Consider the following 15251-nt stretch of genomic DNA (forward strand, 5'->3'; position numbering starts at 1 on the left):
AACCACCACAGGCCCTCCAACTTAAGGCGACACCTAGTGACGCCCCTGGTGACACCCATTGTGACATAATGTGACACAACGCTGAGACACAGTGTAGATGCACCGCTGCCAGCAGCAGTGCTCAGTGCTGTTGCCTCTGCTGTGGGAGCAACAGCGCTGCCCTGGCTGGGAGCCTTGGTGCGTCCGTGCCCTGCCTGGGAGTGCTAGGCCACAGCCGCTGCTCGGGGCTCGGCTCCCCTGCCCCTGCGCCTGTCCGTGTCGGACCCAAGCAGGGCCCGCAGGGCTCCGGTGGCCCCAGGTGGGCTTGTGCCCACATCCTTGCTTCAGAATGGGGAGGTTCCTCCAGCGGGGCAAGGCGCATCCGACGCCCAGCAGCACTTCGCTGTCCAGAGACAGCGATGCCCACCAGCTGCCAGAGGAGGGCCTGCATGGGCTGCACCACGCTGCCGCCCATGGCGACCTGGCCTGGATGAGGCAGCACTGGTGGCTGAAGAAACTAGGCAAAAACGGTCTAGACCAGGCAAAGCGGTGAGGGGCTGGGGGGCATCTTAAAGGCTTGGAGTGGGATCGCTCTCCCGTGGCGCGCGAGCTTTTCCCTCTCAGCTGGCAGAGGGGAAAAATCCAGCTTTGCTTGCAATTGCTGGGGCGGCTCGAGCGCTGCTCAAAGGGCATGCCGCCGACCGCCACCGCTCTGTCCTCTCCCTCTGGGGTTGTTTAGCAGCCGCTCGGGCATGAGCAGTTCTCTCCTGTCTGGTGGTCAGCGTCAGGGCATTCACCGCCCTTCTGCCGCTTGAGTGATTGTGGAAAAACTCGAAGGCTTACACAGACTTCACGGTCTTCATGGAGTTCCACAGCCTCCAAAGCTTTCGTTCCGCTTGGCATTGGCAAGTGGAGACTCGTGGCCCTGCACGTGTTCCACAGCCAGGAGTGATTTCAGGCACTGCCTTCCTGTGGAAAGCTAATTTATTTTGGTTTTAGGACACCTCTGCACCTTGCTTGTGCGAACGGCCATGCAGATGTTGTTCGATTCCTGGTGCAAGAGAAGTGCCTGCTGAACCTTTGCGACAGCACTGGCAAAACGCCACTGATGAAGGTATGTGGAACACGTTACTCTGCTCTAAGTGGGGCTTTATCGATTGCGCTTCAAGTGACAAGTGTCTTGCTGCATTCTTCACGCCAACCTGTAGAGAAGCCTGAAAGTTGTAATCGGCACGTAATAGGCGTACGCGAGCTCGTCTTGGAAGACACTCTTGTCTTCCAGCACTGGGAAGCTGCTGTAGCTGTGACAGAGCGAAACATGGCACGAGTCCTTCCTTTGTGTTGTTTGCAGGCAGTGGAGAGCCAGCATGAAGAATGCGTGGCGATGCTGCTAGAGCGCCATGCCGACCCAAACTTGAGAGTTTGCAGAGGCAACTCTGCCCTTCACCTGGCTGCCGCAGCTCCTAACACATCTATAGCAGAGATGTTAGTTGAGCATGGTGCACAGCTTGAAACAAAGAACTGGGTAAGTTTTGAGTATGGGTAGCGCTGCTCTTTGGGAAAGGCACATAATTCATCTGGGTTGTTCTGACTGGGATTCTTTACGCTTTCAGGAGGGAAATACCCCGCTTCTTCTTGCTATCTCCTGCCATCAGAAAGAGATGGTAAAGCTTCTTCTTCAAAAAGGAGCGACTGCGTGTGCTAAAAATGACCTTGAAAGGTGAGGCGTTGCTCCAAAGTGCATGCGGGTCTCCTTAGCGTTGTCACTGGAAGGATCCGGAGAAAGAGAGTCAGTGTTGTCCAAGAGACAATGGGCATGAAGTGAAACAAGAGGCCTTCCCAGAGCTGCTTAGGAGAAACCCTCTCAGCATGAGGAAGGTTAATCAAGGGAGCAGGTGGTGCCAGGGGTTTGAGCAGCCTCCATCCTTGGAGGCTTTGAAGAGCAGCGTGGAAGAAGCCTTGAGCAACGTGGTCTGGACTCGTGGCTGAGTCTGCTCTGGGGACACGGTTGGCCAGAAGGCGTCCCGAGGTGCCTTCCAGCCTCAGTCCTGCAACACTCCCCTGTGTGTTGTGGCTTTGCTTTCCCTCAGCTCGTAGGAATCGGGGAGGGAATTGTTTGGGGAGTAGACAGGGATTAGAATAATAACAACACAGAGCCTGCAAATGCTGCCATGTTTCATATATCATCTTTTGGATGTTTTAGGACTGCTCTTATGCTTGCCGCTTCTGTTGGGGAAATGGAGATAGTAGAGCTGCTTCTTTCCTACGGTGCCAACACTACCTGCAAAGATTTCACTGGCTACACGGCTGTGGATTATGCTCTCCAGTCGGGACATGCTGGGTGAGCGTTTTGTACGTCGCTGTTAGAGCGGCTGAGTTGTCCGTGTCCGTGCTGATTTGTCACCCTTTGTGGTAGATGCACAAAGGCTTAATGATATCTTCAGACCATTCTTGAAGCTGGGCTCAGTGATGTCTTCTCATAAGTCTCCTTCCCAAGTCAAGAGAGGATTTGGAAGTAGAGGAGAACTTCCACCCACAAGGCTCTCCTAGAAATCCCGCTTGTGTTGCTAAGCCCAGTTCCACTCCACTAAGCAGGGAAGAGGCGCCTGTTCTTTCAGTGGGGATCTTACCAGTGTCCCTTCAGATAAACCCTCCAAGAGATCCCTGGTGGCATAGCAGGTCCACCATCGTGGGGAGACTGACACCGCACACAGACAGTTCTGAACCGGTTCCAAGTCACTTGCTGTCCTCAGCAAGAGCCAGGATCCCGGGCAACGATGTTTTGGATCTGACTGCCTGTACGTTCTCTCTTTCTACGCGTAGCATTGCCAGGAAACTGCAAGAACCCGCACGCAGTGAAAAGACGGGAGAAGCTTCTGCTGATGCTGCGCAAGACACAGCAGTCCCCAGCAGATCGTGCTCTCCAAGGACTAAGTGCTTTACAGTGGCCACATGTGCTTTGGATGGAGAAGGTAGGAGCCTGTAGTGTGGAAGAGCCGATGAGGACAAGTAATGTGGCCTGATGTCAGACCCTTTCCCGTATTTGGGGTCAGGGCTTGACTGGCAGGGAAACGCAGAGTGCCAGGAATGCTCACACTGTCTTGCTTCGTCCATCCCTTGTAGGCGCCCTGCCAGCTGTAGGAGCAGAGCAGGAGGAAGAGGCTGAATTGCCCTGGGATCACAAGGTACTTTCTGTGAAGGACCCACTGGCTGCCACTTGGCTCACTTACTTTGGGGCAGGTTTACCTCTGGGCTCGCTTCCCTCTCTTGCTGCCTCTGCCACATGTTTGTGACTGGGGGCCCTTGAACTACTTGTGCTCCAGCCCAGCTCTTCAGTTTGCACTGGGACAAAGGTTGGTCAAGGTGCTAGGAGACCTGGGTCTCGCTGCAGCTGGCCTTTCAGTTAGAGTTCCAGCCGAGGGGAAGCATATTCTATATAATGAAGCAGCAAAGGTTCTTCCTGCTGCTTAAAATCTTCTGAGCTTCTCAAAGGGGCTGGCGGTAGTGGCCATTGCTGGTCACCATACCTCACCAGCGCTCCGGTAACCTTTACGTGGCAACTTTTAAGGCCAACAACGAAGACATACATACCAGGGAATAGCACTGAGGGCTTGCAGCTCTGCTTGCAGTGTGCATTCCTTGGTTGCGAGCATGTTCTCAGAAGCTGCAGGGAGATTCCAGGCCGTGCTTAAGCTCTGGCAGAAAGAAGTCTGGCCTCTGCTTTACAAGTGCTGAAATGCCCCTGGAGGCAACAATAGTTCTGCAGATTCCATTCTCCACTGCCCGCCTTCTTGCGTAGGCAGAAAGCCCCTGCCCAGGCTCTCCGCCTATGTTCCAAGAAGAGAAAAAACGTTAAGCCTTCCCTGTGTTTTAAGCAACAGAAACCCTCACAAAGAGCTGCTGCTAGTTGAGGCTAAGAAAGATGGAGAGAGGTCCCCAGCTGTGCAGATGCCCGGCGGTGGGGCGCTTCCAATGCTTTGTTTCAGGCAGAAGACTGACCTCGTTGCAGAAGCTAATGAGTAAAAGCGCAGCTCATATTCCCCTGTTCTCACTGACTTTGTCATGCTCACGGAACCCCATTTCTGTAGGATCGAGACAGACAGCTGCAGATGGAGCTTCCTGGTGCTCCTGAAAGTGTGTCTGTGTCAGAAGCCCCACCTGAAGCTACTGAGAGCCAGCATGGGGACGATGAGAAAGACGCAGAGCACTTGAGAGAGGAATTGAAGAAGGTTAAAGCTGAGGTATGGAAAGGCTGCACTATAGGGATAAATCCGAGGGTGGTTGTCCTTTCTCTTCCCTTCTTCCCCCTCTCTGCTGGTGACCAACACAACGGGCATTCAGGAAATGCTGTAGAAAATCTTGAGAGCTATAGGAGAGGGGTTAGTACAACCTGCAGTGAAGTAACATGCATGGGGGTTTGAGAGTGGGAGCAGTCAAGTGCCCTCCGTAGAGACTAGGCTGACTACCATGGATTGATTCTTCCTGTGGTTTTGCAGGTGAAGGAATCGAAACAAAAGCTTATTCAGACTGAGGACTGGACAAAACACCTGGAGACAGTACAGCAGGATAAGAAGAGAGAAGAAGCAGATTCTTCCCAGGAAGTGCAAGACCTTCTGGAGGCATCCTCTGGAACTGCAGCTCTCCGAGAGCTGAGAGAACGCGTGCAAGGGTAGGCAGGGTAGTAAGACAGAGGGGCGAGGCGCTGCTTTCTGGGACTGTGTGAACGCACGGGGATTGCCTCGTCACATCGCAGAAAGTTAACACTTGATTTGGAAAGAAGCCTTTGCTTCAGCTTACGTTCTTGCACACTGCTCTTTCCAACTGTGTGCTCTTGTGGAGTTCCACAACAAGGCCCATATTTCTCTTTCAGACTCGAAGCTAGAAGTGACAGATTGGAAGCCACAATCCAGCAACAAAGCAGACTGACTGAAGCCCTTCAGAGATGCCCGCAAGCCTCTGCCTCAGTAAGTCAGTGACAAACTTCCCTCTTCCCTGTGAGCTCCTGCGCCTGGCTAAGTAGTTCTGTGGGGACAAAGTAAGATGGATTCCCTGTAAGTAGGAAAGTAAGCAGGATTCACTGGAATGCACCGGTCTGGGTAGTTTCTGCTTTAGACCAGTGGTGATACTGTAGATCTCAGGCCGCACTTGAGATAGTCCTCCTGCATGAGAGGTAGTTGTCAAGTTTGCACAGTGCTGCACAGCCCCGACCTGAAATGCCACGCGGTCGCTAACAAAGCAGTTCCTCTTGGTGTAAAGGAGGGGCTTTCATCGGTGGCGTCTGCGAAGCAAATGATTCTTCTTGTCCGCCTGGGGAGGCGGTGAGGCGAACGTGAGCCCGGTGCTCTACTGGGACTGGCAGGAGGGGAAGAGCAGCAGAGAGATGTGAGGCAGGAAAGTTGCATGCAGCATGACTTTTCACTTCTTCTTGTGCTTCTGTAGGCTCGTAATCCCCGGGAGATCTTGGTAACTCCCTTTCAGTCAGCACAGACGACCGCAGACGGGCCTCCGCACGAGCAGGTATGGGAATGCTTTCTGTGAATGACTATTTCAGCCTTTGAATACCTGCTGGGCAGGCAGTGGGTGGAAAGACATGGGGAGCCATGGGGAACCCTCCTGCTTTTATGGCAGGGCACGTTCAAGGGAAGGGGAAGCCCTGCTCCCCCTGCTTCCCCAGTACCGCTACCCAGTTCTGCCTAGGCATTCTGCACATACCACATGTAGATACTGTCCCTGCGCTGGTTCTACCATGCATCTTTTCTGTTTTGAAAGCATCAGTGTGAGAGAACGGAACAGAAGCAGCAGGTCAAGTTGAAACGCCCAGTCGAAGTGCGCCTCCAGCAGGAAATGAAAAGCAACAGCAAACTGCAGAGAGAATGTGACAGGTATGGCTTGTTAGCACTCTAAAGAGAGATCCCATAGAGCAGAAATCAAGCTTCATGGAGGCTGATTGTAAAAGTAGGTGAGGGTAACGGTGTGTGAGCAAATTCAAGCCTCACGCTAGGCCTTACAAGGCTCTTCTGTACGCGTGCCTATGGTTTTACAGAGCTGCCAAAAGAACTTCAAATGCAGGTTGCCCTGCAAGTCTCCTGGGAGGGAAGGAAGTCCCTTCTCCATTTGTTCCTCCGTTGAGGCGCAAGGTGGACCCTCCAAGTGACCTGTGGCACTGGAACGCTGTTTTTTCTCAGTAACTCCTGGTCTGTCAAGCGTGTTAAAGAAGAAGCAAGCCACCTCTATGCTGTTTATGTCTGAGAATGTGAAACGGGCGGGTAGTTCCTTCAGCTCGTTGTTCTCTTGACTAATTTGCTGCGCAGGTTAAGGAGGCGTCTGGACGGAGCTCTGCAGAAACTAAGGAAATACGAGGCCAGAGAAAGAGAGAGCCAGTTTAATACTTCAGGATACGTGACGAGCAGCTGCTCTGAAGAGGCCTGTGAAGCTGACAAATTAACAGCAAAGGTGAGCTCTGGATTCTGCAGGATTTTTGGATTTCTTTTTTTTGTCTGTTCATGTTTGTACCTCTGTTGTTCTTTTCTATACTGCTTCTCGTATTGCGAGTTGCCTGTTCTCTCCTCGGTGCACCTTCTGTTGTCATCCATAGCAGGTGAACGCAGATGCAGTTGCCATTATGGGTCAAAATGAACGTGCAGAGCAGTATCTGTGAGGGCACCCTGAGGGCAGGCTGCTCTGTGGAGGAAGGACGAGCTGAGAGTCACAGCAAGGCTGGCGGGCTCAGTGGCTTCACAGGCCATGGCACAGGCCCACAGCATTTTCCAGGTCTGGCAGGTGCAACTCCACCTGTCTGAAGTTGGCTTTGCCCAAGATCACTTCTGGAGCCCTGGCTTAGGAGTTGAGCCAGTGACGCTTTTGTAACTTGCCGCTCGCTCACCAGCCGCTGTCTCAGCCCGTCTTCCCCTAGCCATGGGCACCCTGATGTCGAGGAGCAAGAAGTGCTTTTGAGCTGTCTTGTTCAGTTGCACGGAACCCTTTAGCTACCTTTGCCCTGGTTACTGAGAGGTGCTGCTAAGGCACACGTGTGCTTTAGGAGGTGTTGTGGAAGGAGTCAAGTGCCCTTGTGGTGGCCCATTCTTAGTCCAAAGGCTCGTAGCATTCTCGTAGCTTCACTGCCCTTATAAGAGGTCTCTTATTTGCAAGGAAGTAGCATTGTGTGGAGGCGGTGTAAAGTGAAGATTAAGTTTCCTTTTTTTGGTCTGCTTGTTTTGTGAGGGTTTTGGTTTTGTTTTCTTTCTCTTTATGAAAGGCAGGAACCTCCCGATTGTATTTTTAGTATGTATAAAAAAGGTATATTTCTGGGGGAGGAGAGTAAGGCAGCACCGCAGCTGACCTTTGGGACTTCATGGGACATCTGCTCTATCCTGCGCATCCTTGCAAGCAAACATCAGCTTTGACCTAGGAAGAAAATGCCTTCCTCCAGCAGCCATGTCAAAGTGGCCTCCCGAGGCACTGTTTCCAAAGCTTTCAGAGTAACGACAGGAAGAGCATTGGTTGCTCGTGCCTACTCCGTTCTGCACTGCAGCGCTTCCCCCCACACACACAATAGGCGTTCTTTCTGGTGTTTGAGTAGAGGTGTGTTTGGTGTCCCATGAGCAGAGGAGCATTTTGGGCAAGAGCGTCCCTAGCACCTTTCAGGCCAGTCTCCCTGCAGAAGAACCGAGGAAGGGTGAAAACTTGGGGAATCCTGTCAGCAGTGATCTAAAAGCTGTCCTGTTAAAAGACGAGCCTGCCTTTACTTTGCTTTCAATACCAAGTCCGAAGGTGACAAACACCATCTTGAGGCCCTACCCCTTTGTGCTTTGCTCTCCACAGCTCAAAGAACTTTCGCAGCAGCTGGAGATGGAGTCTGAAAAACGCAGGCAGCTAGAAGCACAAACTTGCAACCTGCAAGAAGAGCTGTCTGCTCTGCGTGGGTCTCAGAAGAAACTGGAGAAGACCAATGGCCAGCTGCAAAAAGAGGTGGCATACCTCAAAGATCTTCTGCAGACTTACAAGGTGGGTCACGAGCAAAAGCAACAGTAAGAGACAGAGCTAAGAAAGAGCCTGACAGGGAACAAGTGCTCATACCAGAAGTCGCAGGACATATTTGTATTTGGGGTCTTGCCCCTCATTCTTTCTGTGAGGCGTTGTTCTCCACTGGCGCAGAAGTCCCTGTGAATTGTGTATGGAGCCTTTGGAAAAGGCTTACTTTCTCCTCCTGAGAAATAGGATCGTTGACCTGTGGTAGTTTCCATGTTCTGCCTTGACTGCTGGTGGTAGTGAGGAGGAGAGCGCCCTCCCCTTAGTGAGGCTGGGCCCTTGAAACTGGCTATGTGTGACTGGTGGGGGGATGGTTCTCTTCTTCTTTGCGGTGATGGAAATTTCATTATCTGCTTCAGACACAGGCAGCCTCTCTGGACACGCAACGTCCAACAAGATTCCCTCCTTGTGCTTCTCTGGGAAAGAAGCTAACGCACAGAAACAGAGATGCTGACTCTAAAGAGGAGGATGTTAGGGAAAAGACACTGCAAGAGCATACTTCTCCATATGAGTCCATTGAGGCAAGACTGGCAAGTTACAAGCACTACTATCTGCAGGAAGTAAACCTCAGAAGATGCCTAGAAAAGGACCTCCAAAAGTACGTCTGCACTTTTTTTGGAGTGAGAGCAAGATGCTGCTTTTTCCTTGTACATTTTCTTCCTAACGTCCCTTTTTTCTGCCTGCTCGGCGTTATGTCAGTAAATTTGCCTAAAAAGGCGTACTGATAAAAGACTCCTCTGCAACCCTTCCTCTCTTTTAGAACTGCCTTCATAATGCTTCAGTGTTCCCGCAGTACCCATCACTGGTCGTGGCATTACAAAAGCATTTTTGAAGTTGGTATCGTCTTTAAGAGGTGGCCTTCTGGCCACTCCGATCATGTGTTCCTCGTCGTAATGTTCTCTGCGATATAAGTCAGGGAAGCAAAATTGCCTGTCCTATTGTCCTGTCTGCAAACATGAATGCTTGAATAATATGGGCCTTCTAGAGAGCAGAATCTCTGAATCTCCTGATTCAATCTCTCCGAATTTTTCAGAGCTTATCAGAGACTCAACGAAGCCAACGCGAAGCTCGACCGGAAGACCGGAAGCACCACTGAAGCCTGCGTGGCTAAGGTCAGCATTCATAAATGTTATTCTCAACCCCTCTGAAAGAATATCTGTGGGCAAGCTTATGCTTCTGAGCCTCAAGTTAGAATCTCTTTGTGGTTCCAAAACACACCGTCTTTCTGCTAAAACAACTGCTAAGCATCAGAAGAGTGCACAACTGTATGGGGGAGGGCTGAAGACCTCTGGTCATTGGGGGGTGTGCAAAATACAGGGTGTCCTTCTTCTTCTGCAAAGTCATAAGGGAAAGAATGAAGGGAAAGACAGGGAGAATAGACAAAATGACCGTAAAAATGGTATTGAGAGAATGGGCACCAGACAAAGACATGCCACACCGAAGGCTGCGTTAGGGCCAGGTGGCAGCAAGAAGATGTTTGCCTTTTCAAAGGCAGATCCTTTTCAACGTTTTCAAGGTGAATGCGGAAGCTGCATTTTAGGAGTAGTGTTCCAAAGAATGCCCACTTTGAATGCTCAGGGAGTAGGGACACTCGAGGATGAAGAGGGCTGCAGAGTCCTAAGTCTAACACTGCTGAGCAAGAGTCATTTGCAGGTTCCCTCACAACGTTCTGTGTGTAGCTTCTGGACTTTCCTTCACTAACTTTTGACATACTGTTAATTGGAGGTGAAAACGTGTTCCTGCCTTGTGCATTGCCTTATTTTGCATTTGCCTATTTTCACAGGTGAACACGATTACAGATCAGATGAAGGTGGAGCAGAGGACGTCCCAGTCCAGAAAACAAGATAACAGCCCGCCTTCAATTCCAAGTTCTGTCGCCCACCTTGGCACTTAATAAAGCACGTCATGTAGTGCGGGTCTTTGTCTTCTTCTCTTCTCCCTTGCGGGCTTTGCTTCTCCTCTCCCATGGCCGTGTGACCATTCCCTCTGATTCCTTCTGCTTGTCTCCCTTGCTGACCAGGAGCATCCTGTGAACAGCAAATGTGTTAATTCTGTTGTGGGAATCAGACCAAGCCTTTTGCAGGTGTGTCCTGTGAGTTTCACGGTACCAAGGGAAACTCGTGGGCAAACTAGGGACAAGGGCTTGGGATGGAAAAAGGGAGAATACGCAAAGACAGAGGCGTCATTTGCCTGCTGTGGCTCAAAATGGTTCCCTTGCAAAAGGGATAGCCCACGACAAGCGGGGGACCTCAACCACACTGTCCATGAGGCTGGCTTTAGTGCTGTGGCCAGATTTCTGAATGCAGGGCAAATGATTTGTAGGCTTCAAACCAGCATCCTCTGAGCCAGGTGTTCTCCTGGCAAGGAGACTCGGGCTCTCCCATACAAAGAGACCTTCTGACACTCATCTGGCAAATTCAGGGAGGGCTGAAGGGATAGAGGAAAACACCACCTGCGTGCCCACTCCATCCAGCAATTGCCTCAATCCCCTGAAGTCCCTGTTGGTAGCCTCCAGGCTTCTCTCAGCAATTTCATCACTGCCAGCCTGAATTCTCCCTAATGGGGAATAATCGGAGGGGCTAACAAGGTCAGGAAGTTTCCTGGGAATGGCCTCGACCCGAGCCCCAGGTAGGCTGCAGACTTCCCCACAGGTAGGGTCTACCTGACATATGGGGCCCTCTGTTCCCTTCAGAAGGGAGTCGCCTACAACCATTACCCTTCTTTCCTTCTGGCTGGAGGAAGTCTTGAAGCATGGAGTCGACTTGCCAGGTCCTTGTGGCTCCCTCGCCTGCCTCCAGTGACCTCGATGAGGAAAAGCGCCCTGCCACCATGATCCCCTGCTCCGCTACAGCACGCGACTGCCTCGGACTGTGAACCTCTATGGAGGGAGCAAAAGAAGGGGGCGGGGGGAACTTCTCATCCACTGTGAAGGATTCACATTGCAAGACTCCTTGTTGGCCTACGCAGAGACTGTGGGACACACCTCTGCGGTGGTTTTACTCAGGTGGGCAGCTGAGCTCCACCACAACCGCTCGCTCACTCCCCCTCCTCAAAGGGAAAAGGGGGAGAAAACATGATGGAAAGGGCTCAGGGCTTGAGCCAAGAACACGGAGATCACTCAACAATTATTGTGAACGGCAAAACAAACTCAGAGTATGGAAATTAATAAAACCCATTGGCCATTACTAACAAGCTACAGAAGTTAGAAACAAAGGAAAGAAACCAAAACCACCTTCCTCCCACCCACCCTCTTCCACCTTCTTAACCCAAACTGCATGGGGGAATGGGTGCTGCGGTCAGTCCCTGATGCTTTTGTCTCCACCGCTCCTTCACGCTCACTCTCTGCCCCTGCTCCACATGGCGTCCCTCCCGCGAGATGCCCCGGAAAGAGCATGCGGGGGCTGCCCACAGGCAGCAGCTCTTCAAGCACTGCTCCCACATGGCTCCATACCACGGGGTCCATCCCCCAGGAGCAAACTGCTCCAGCACGGGTCCCCCACGGGCATCAGTATTCCCCAGACCCCCTCCCTGCTCCTGCGGGGGCTCTCCACGGGCCGCAGCCTCCTCCAGGCCACATCCACCTGCTCCAACGGGGGCTCCTCCACCCATGGGGGGGCTGCAGCGTGGAGATCTGCTCCGTGTGGGACCCATGGTCTGCAGGGGGACAGCCTGCTCCACCAGGGGCCTCTCCCTGCACAGCCCGCAGGGGAACTGCTGCTGCCTGCCTGCAGCACCTCCTGCCCTCCTGCTGCGCTGAGCCTGGGGGCTGCAGGGCTGCTTCTCACTCCTCAGTCTCCCAGCTGCAGTTGTGTCCCTGTTTGGTTTGTTTGTTTTCCCTTTCTTAAATATGCTCTCACAGGTGCACAAAGAACAATTTTTGGCTCATCTCTGGCCAGCCATGGGGTCCCTTTGGAGCCAACGGAAACTGGCCCTTATCTAAGACGGGGCACCTTCTGGACTCTTCTCACAGAGGCTACCCCTGCAGCGCCCTGCAGATAAAACCTTGCTGTGTAAACCCAATACTCCTATAGGTAGAGATCTTCTGCCATTCCTCTGGCAAATCTGGGGAGGCCCATCTGCAGCCAGACGGTCTGGAGCACGCAAACACCTTCAGCCGCTGTCACCAACCCAGCAGCACCACTGTGGCAGCACAAGTGAAGAATGGCCCCGCAGGAGCTGGACGTCAGGGGGGAACTGTCCCTGCATGTGGGCACGGTGCTGCCCTGTGCCTGGGAGAGTGCGGGGGTGAGCTAGGACAGCTGCCAGATCAACCACAGCCATGGATGGGGAAGTAATGATGCTGTGCCCCTGCCAGCGGCAGGAATTAGAGGGAACGGTCAAATGAGTAGGGGAGGGGAGAAGCAAAGCCCGCAAGGGAGAAGAGAAGAAGACAAAGACCCGCACTACATGACATGCTTTATTAAAGGCCAAGGTGGGTGACAGAACTTGGAATTAAAGGCAGGCTGTTACCTGCACAAAACCGCTGCGTTCTTGCCAGCATGGTGGGGCCAATGACTGCACTTGCTCGCTGCCTGGAAGATGCCTGAGTTAGGGGTCAGAAGGCAAGTGTTGGCAGTCTTCTCCCATCTTGGTAGAACTATGCCTTGTTTTCTGGACTGGGATGTCCTCTGCTCCACCTTCATCTGATCTGTAATCATGTTCAGCTGTGAAAAGAGGGAAACGCACAAGAGGGAAATGCTTAAGGAAAGAACACATGTTTTCACCTCCAACTACAAGCATTTCAGAAGTTAGTGGAAGAAATTCCACAGGCTCCACGCAGGACATCTGAAGGGAACCTGCAAAGGACTATTGCACACCAGTGTTGTTAGACTTAGTCCTCTGCCGCCCACTTCATCCTCAAGTGTCCCTACTCCCTAAATGTTCAAACTGGGCATTCTTTGGAAAACTACTCCTAAAATACAGCTAAAACTACTCCTAAAATTCAGAAGGCCCTGCAGAGCGACCTGGACAGGATGCTTCGATGGGCAGAGGCCAATGGGATGAGGTTCAACATGGCTAAGTGCCGGGTCCTGCACTTTGGCCACAACAACCTCCTGCAGCGCCAAAGGCTTGGGGGAGAGTGGCTCAAGAGCTGTGCAGAGGAAAAGGATCTGGGCGTGTTGGCCGATCCTGGCCTGAACATGAGCAGGCAGTGTGCCCAGGTGTCCAAGAAGACCAATGGCATCCTGGCTAGTATCAGGAGCAGTGTAGCCAGCAGGAACAGGGAGGTGATTGTTCCCCTGTACTCTGCTTTGGTGAGGCTGCACCTTGAGTACTGTGTTCAGCTTTGGGCTCCTCAGTGCAAGAAGGACATCGAGGCCCCGGAACGTGTCCAGAAAAGGGCTACGAAGCTGGTGAGGGGCCCGGAACACAAGTCCCGTGAGGAGCGGCTGAGGCAATTGGGGTTGTTTAGTCTGGAGAAGAGGAGGCTCAGGGGAGACCTCATGACCGTCTACAGCTACCCGAAAGGAAGGTGTGGCGAGCTGGGGTCCACCTCTTCTCTCAGGTAACTAGTGGCAGGATTGGAGGGAATGGCCTCAAGCTGCACCAGGGGAGGATAAGGTTATAAATTAGGAGCCATTTCTTGTCAGAAAGAGCAGTCGGGCATTGGAGCGGGTTGCCCAGGGAGGTGGTGGCGTCACTGTCCCTGGGGGCGTTCAAGGAAAGGTTGGACCTGGCGCTTAGGGATGTGGGTTAGTGAGTGACATTGGTAGTAGGGTGATGGTTGGACCAGATGATCCTGAAGGCAACTTCCAGCCTTAATGAGTCTATGATTCTACGATTCTGTACAAGTGCAGCGAACAACACTATATGGGCTGCTGCAGGGAATGTTAGCTCCATCCCAGCCAGACCCAGTACAACTGGGGCGGGTGCCAGCTCAACCATGGCCCCAGGGAAGTAATGCAGTGCCCCTGCCAGCCAGGCATGTTCTCGATGCCTCCTGAGGAGCCCAGCCCCGTCGCATGGCCCGAGATCCCCATCCACGCTGCGGAAGAACATCAACTGAGGCACAAAGAGCTCTTCAGGCAGGAGCCAGAAACTGCCGCAGTCACTGCTGGACTGTGGGGGAGTGTGGCCCTGTACTGGGTCTGGCTGGAATGTTAACTTTCCCGGCAGCAGCCCGTACAGTGCCGTACTCTGTACTTGTAGCTGGAACAGCAGTGTTATCACACCAGTGTTGTGTCTACTGCTGAGCAGCAGTGGCACAGCATTGGGCCTTTCTCTAACCCTCCTAGGGGGTGGGCAAAAAGTGAGGAGAGAAACATCACTAGGGCAGCTGACCTAAACCGATCAAAGGGATATTCCATACCATGCGATATCACACTCAGCAATAAAAGGTGGAAACAGGAAGAAGAGGGGAGGGGTGGGCTCTCGTTGGGAAAACGTCGGTCCTCCTCTCGAACACCCGGCTGCGTGCGTTGAGGCCTTGCTTCAAGGACGTGGTCAATCATCGCTCATTTGTGGGAAGTAGAGAGTAATTTCTTTCCTCTGCACTTCCATATAGCCTTCATTTATTTTGTTTGTTTGTTTTCCTCCCTTCTTTTTTTTTTATTTTTCCTTTTCCCCCTCCCTTTTCCCCTTTCCCTTTTTATTTCCCCTTAGTTAAATTGTTTAGTTCACGGTAGTCTTTCTTTAATTATTATAATTATTTCCCTTTAATTAAATTATCCTCATCTCAACCCGTGAGTTGTTCTTTGCTTTACTTCTCCCCCTCCTCATCTAAAGGAGGGGGAGTGAGAGAGCGGTTGTGGGGTTTAGCTGCCCAGCACGCTAAAACCACCACAGGCCCTCCAACTTAAGGCGACACCTAGTGACGCCCCTGGTGACACCCATTGTGACATAATGTGACACAACGCTGAGACACAGTGTAGATGCACCGCTGCCAGCAGCAGTGCTCAGTGCTGTTGCCTCTGCTGTGGGAGCAACAGCGCTGCCCTGGCTGGGAGCCTTGGTGCGTCCGTGCCCTGCCTGGGAGTGCTAGGCCACAGCCGCTGCTCGGGGCTCGGCTCCCCTGCCCCTGCGCCTGTCCGTGTCGGACCCAAGCAGGGCCCGCAGGGCTCCGGTGGCCCCAGGTGGGCTTGTGCCCACATCCTTGCTTCAGAATGGGGAGGTTCCTCCAGCGGGGCAAGGCGCATCCGACGCCCAGCAGCACTTCGCTGTCCAGAGACAGCGATGCCCACCAGCTGCCAGAGGAGGGCCTGCATGGGCTGCACCACGCTGCCGCCCATGGCGACCTGGCCTGG

General features: G+C 52.7%; 1 protein-coding gene across 1 annotated transcript; it reads left to right on the forward strand.

The window, feature by feature from the left end:
• Positions 1-328: 328 nt before the first annotated feature.
• Positions 329-9924, forward strand: LOC311429983 (uncharacterized protein; the record flags this gene model as incomplete). The annotated part of the gene is made up of 17 exons (XM_084506322.1): positions 329-528; positions 979-1093; positions 1331-1504; positions 1593-1699; positions 2183-2320; positions 2803-2951; positions 3103-3164; positions 4068-4220; positions 4476-4648; positions 4850-4943; positions 5419-5496; positions 5749-5861; positions 6291-6432; positions 7801-7983; positions 8367-8605; positions 9041-9119; positions 9791-9924. The coding sequence occupies 17 exons, from the start codon at positions 329-331 to the stop codon at positions 9899-9901; spliced, it is 2310 nt and encodes a 769-aa protein (XP_084362448.1). The 3' UTR covers positions 9902-9924.
• Between the last annotated feature and the right edge of the window lie 5327 nt (positions 9925-15251).

The sequence above is a fragment of the Aythya ferina genome (genome assembly GCF_964211825.1).
Source record: "Aythya ferina genome assembly, chromosome: 1".
In the NCBI taxonomy this organism is placed as follows: Eukaryota; Metazoa; Chordata; class Aves; order Anseriformes; family Anatidae; genus Aythya; species Aythya ferina.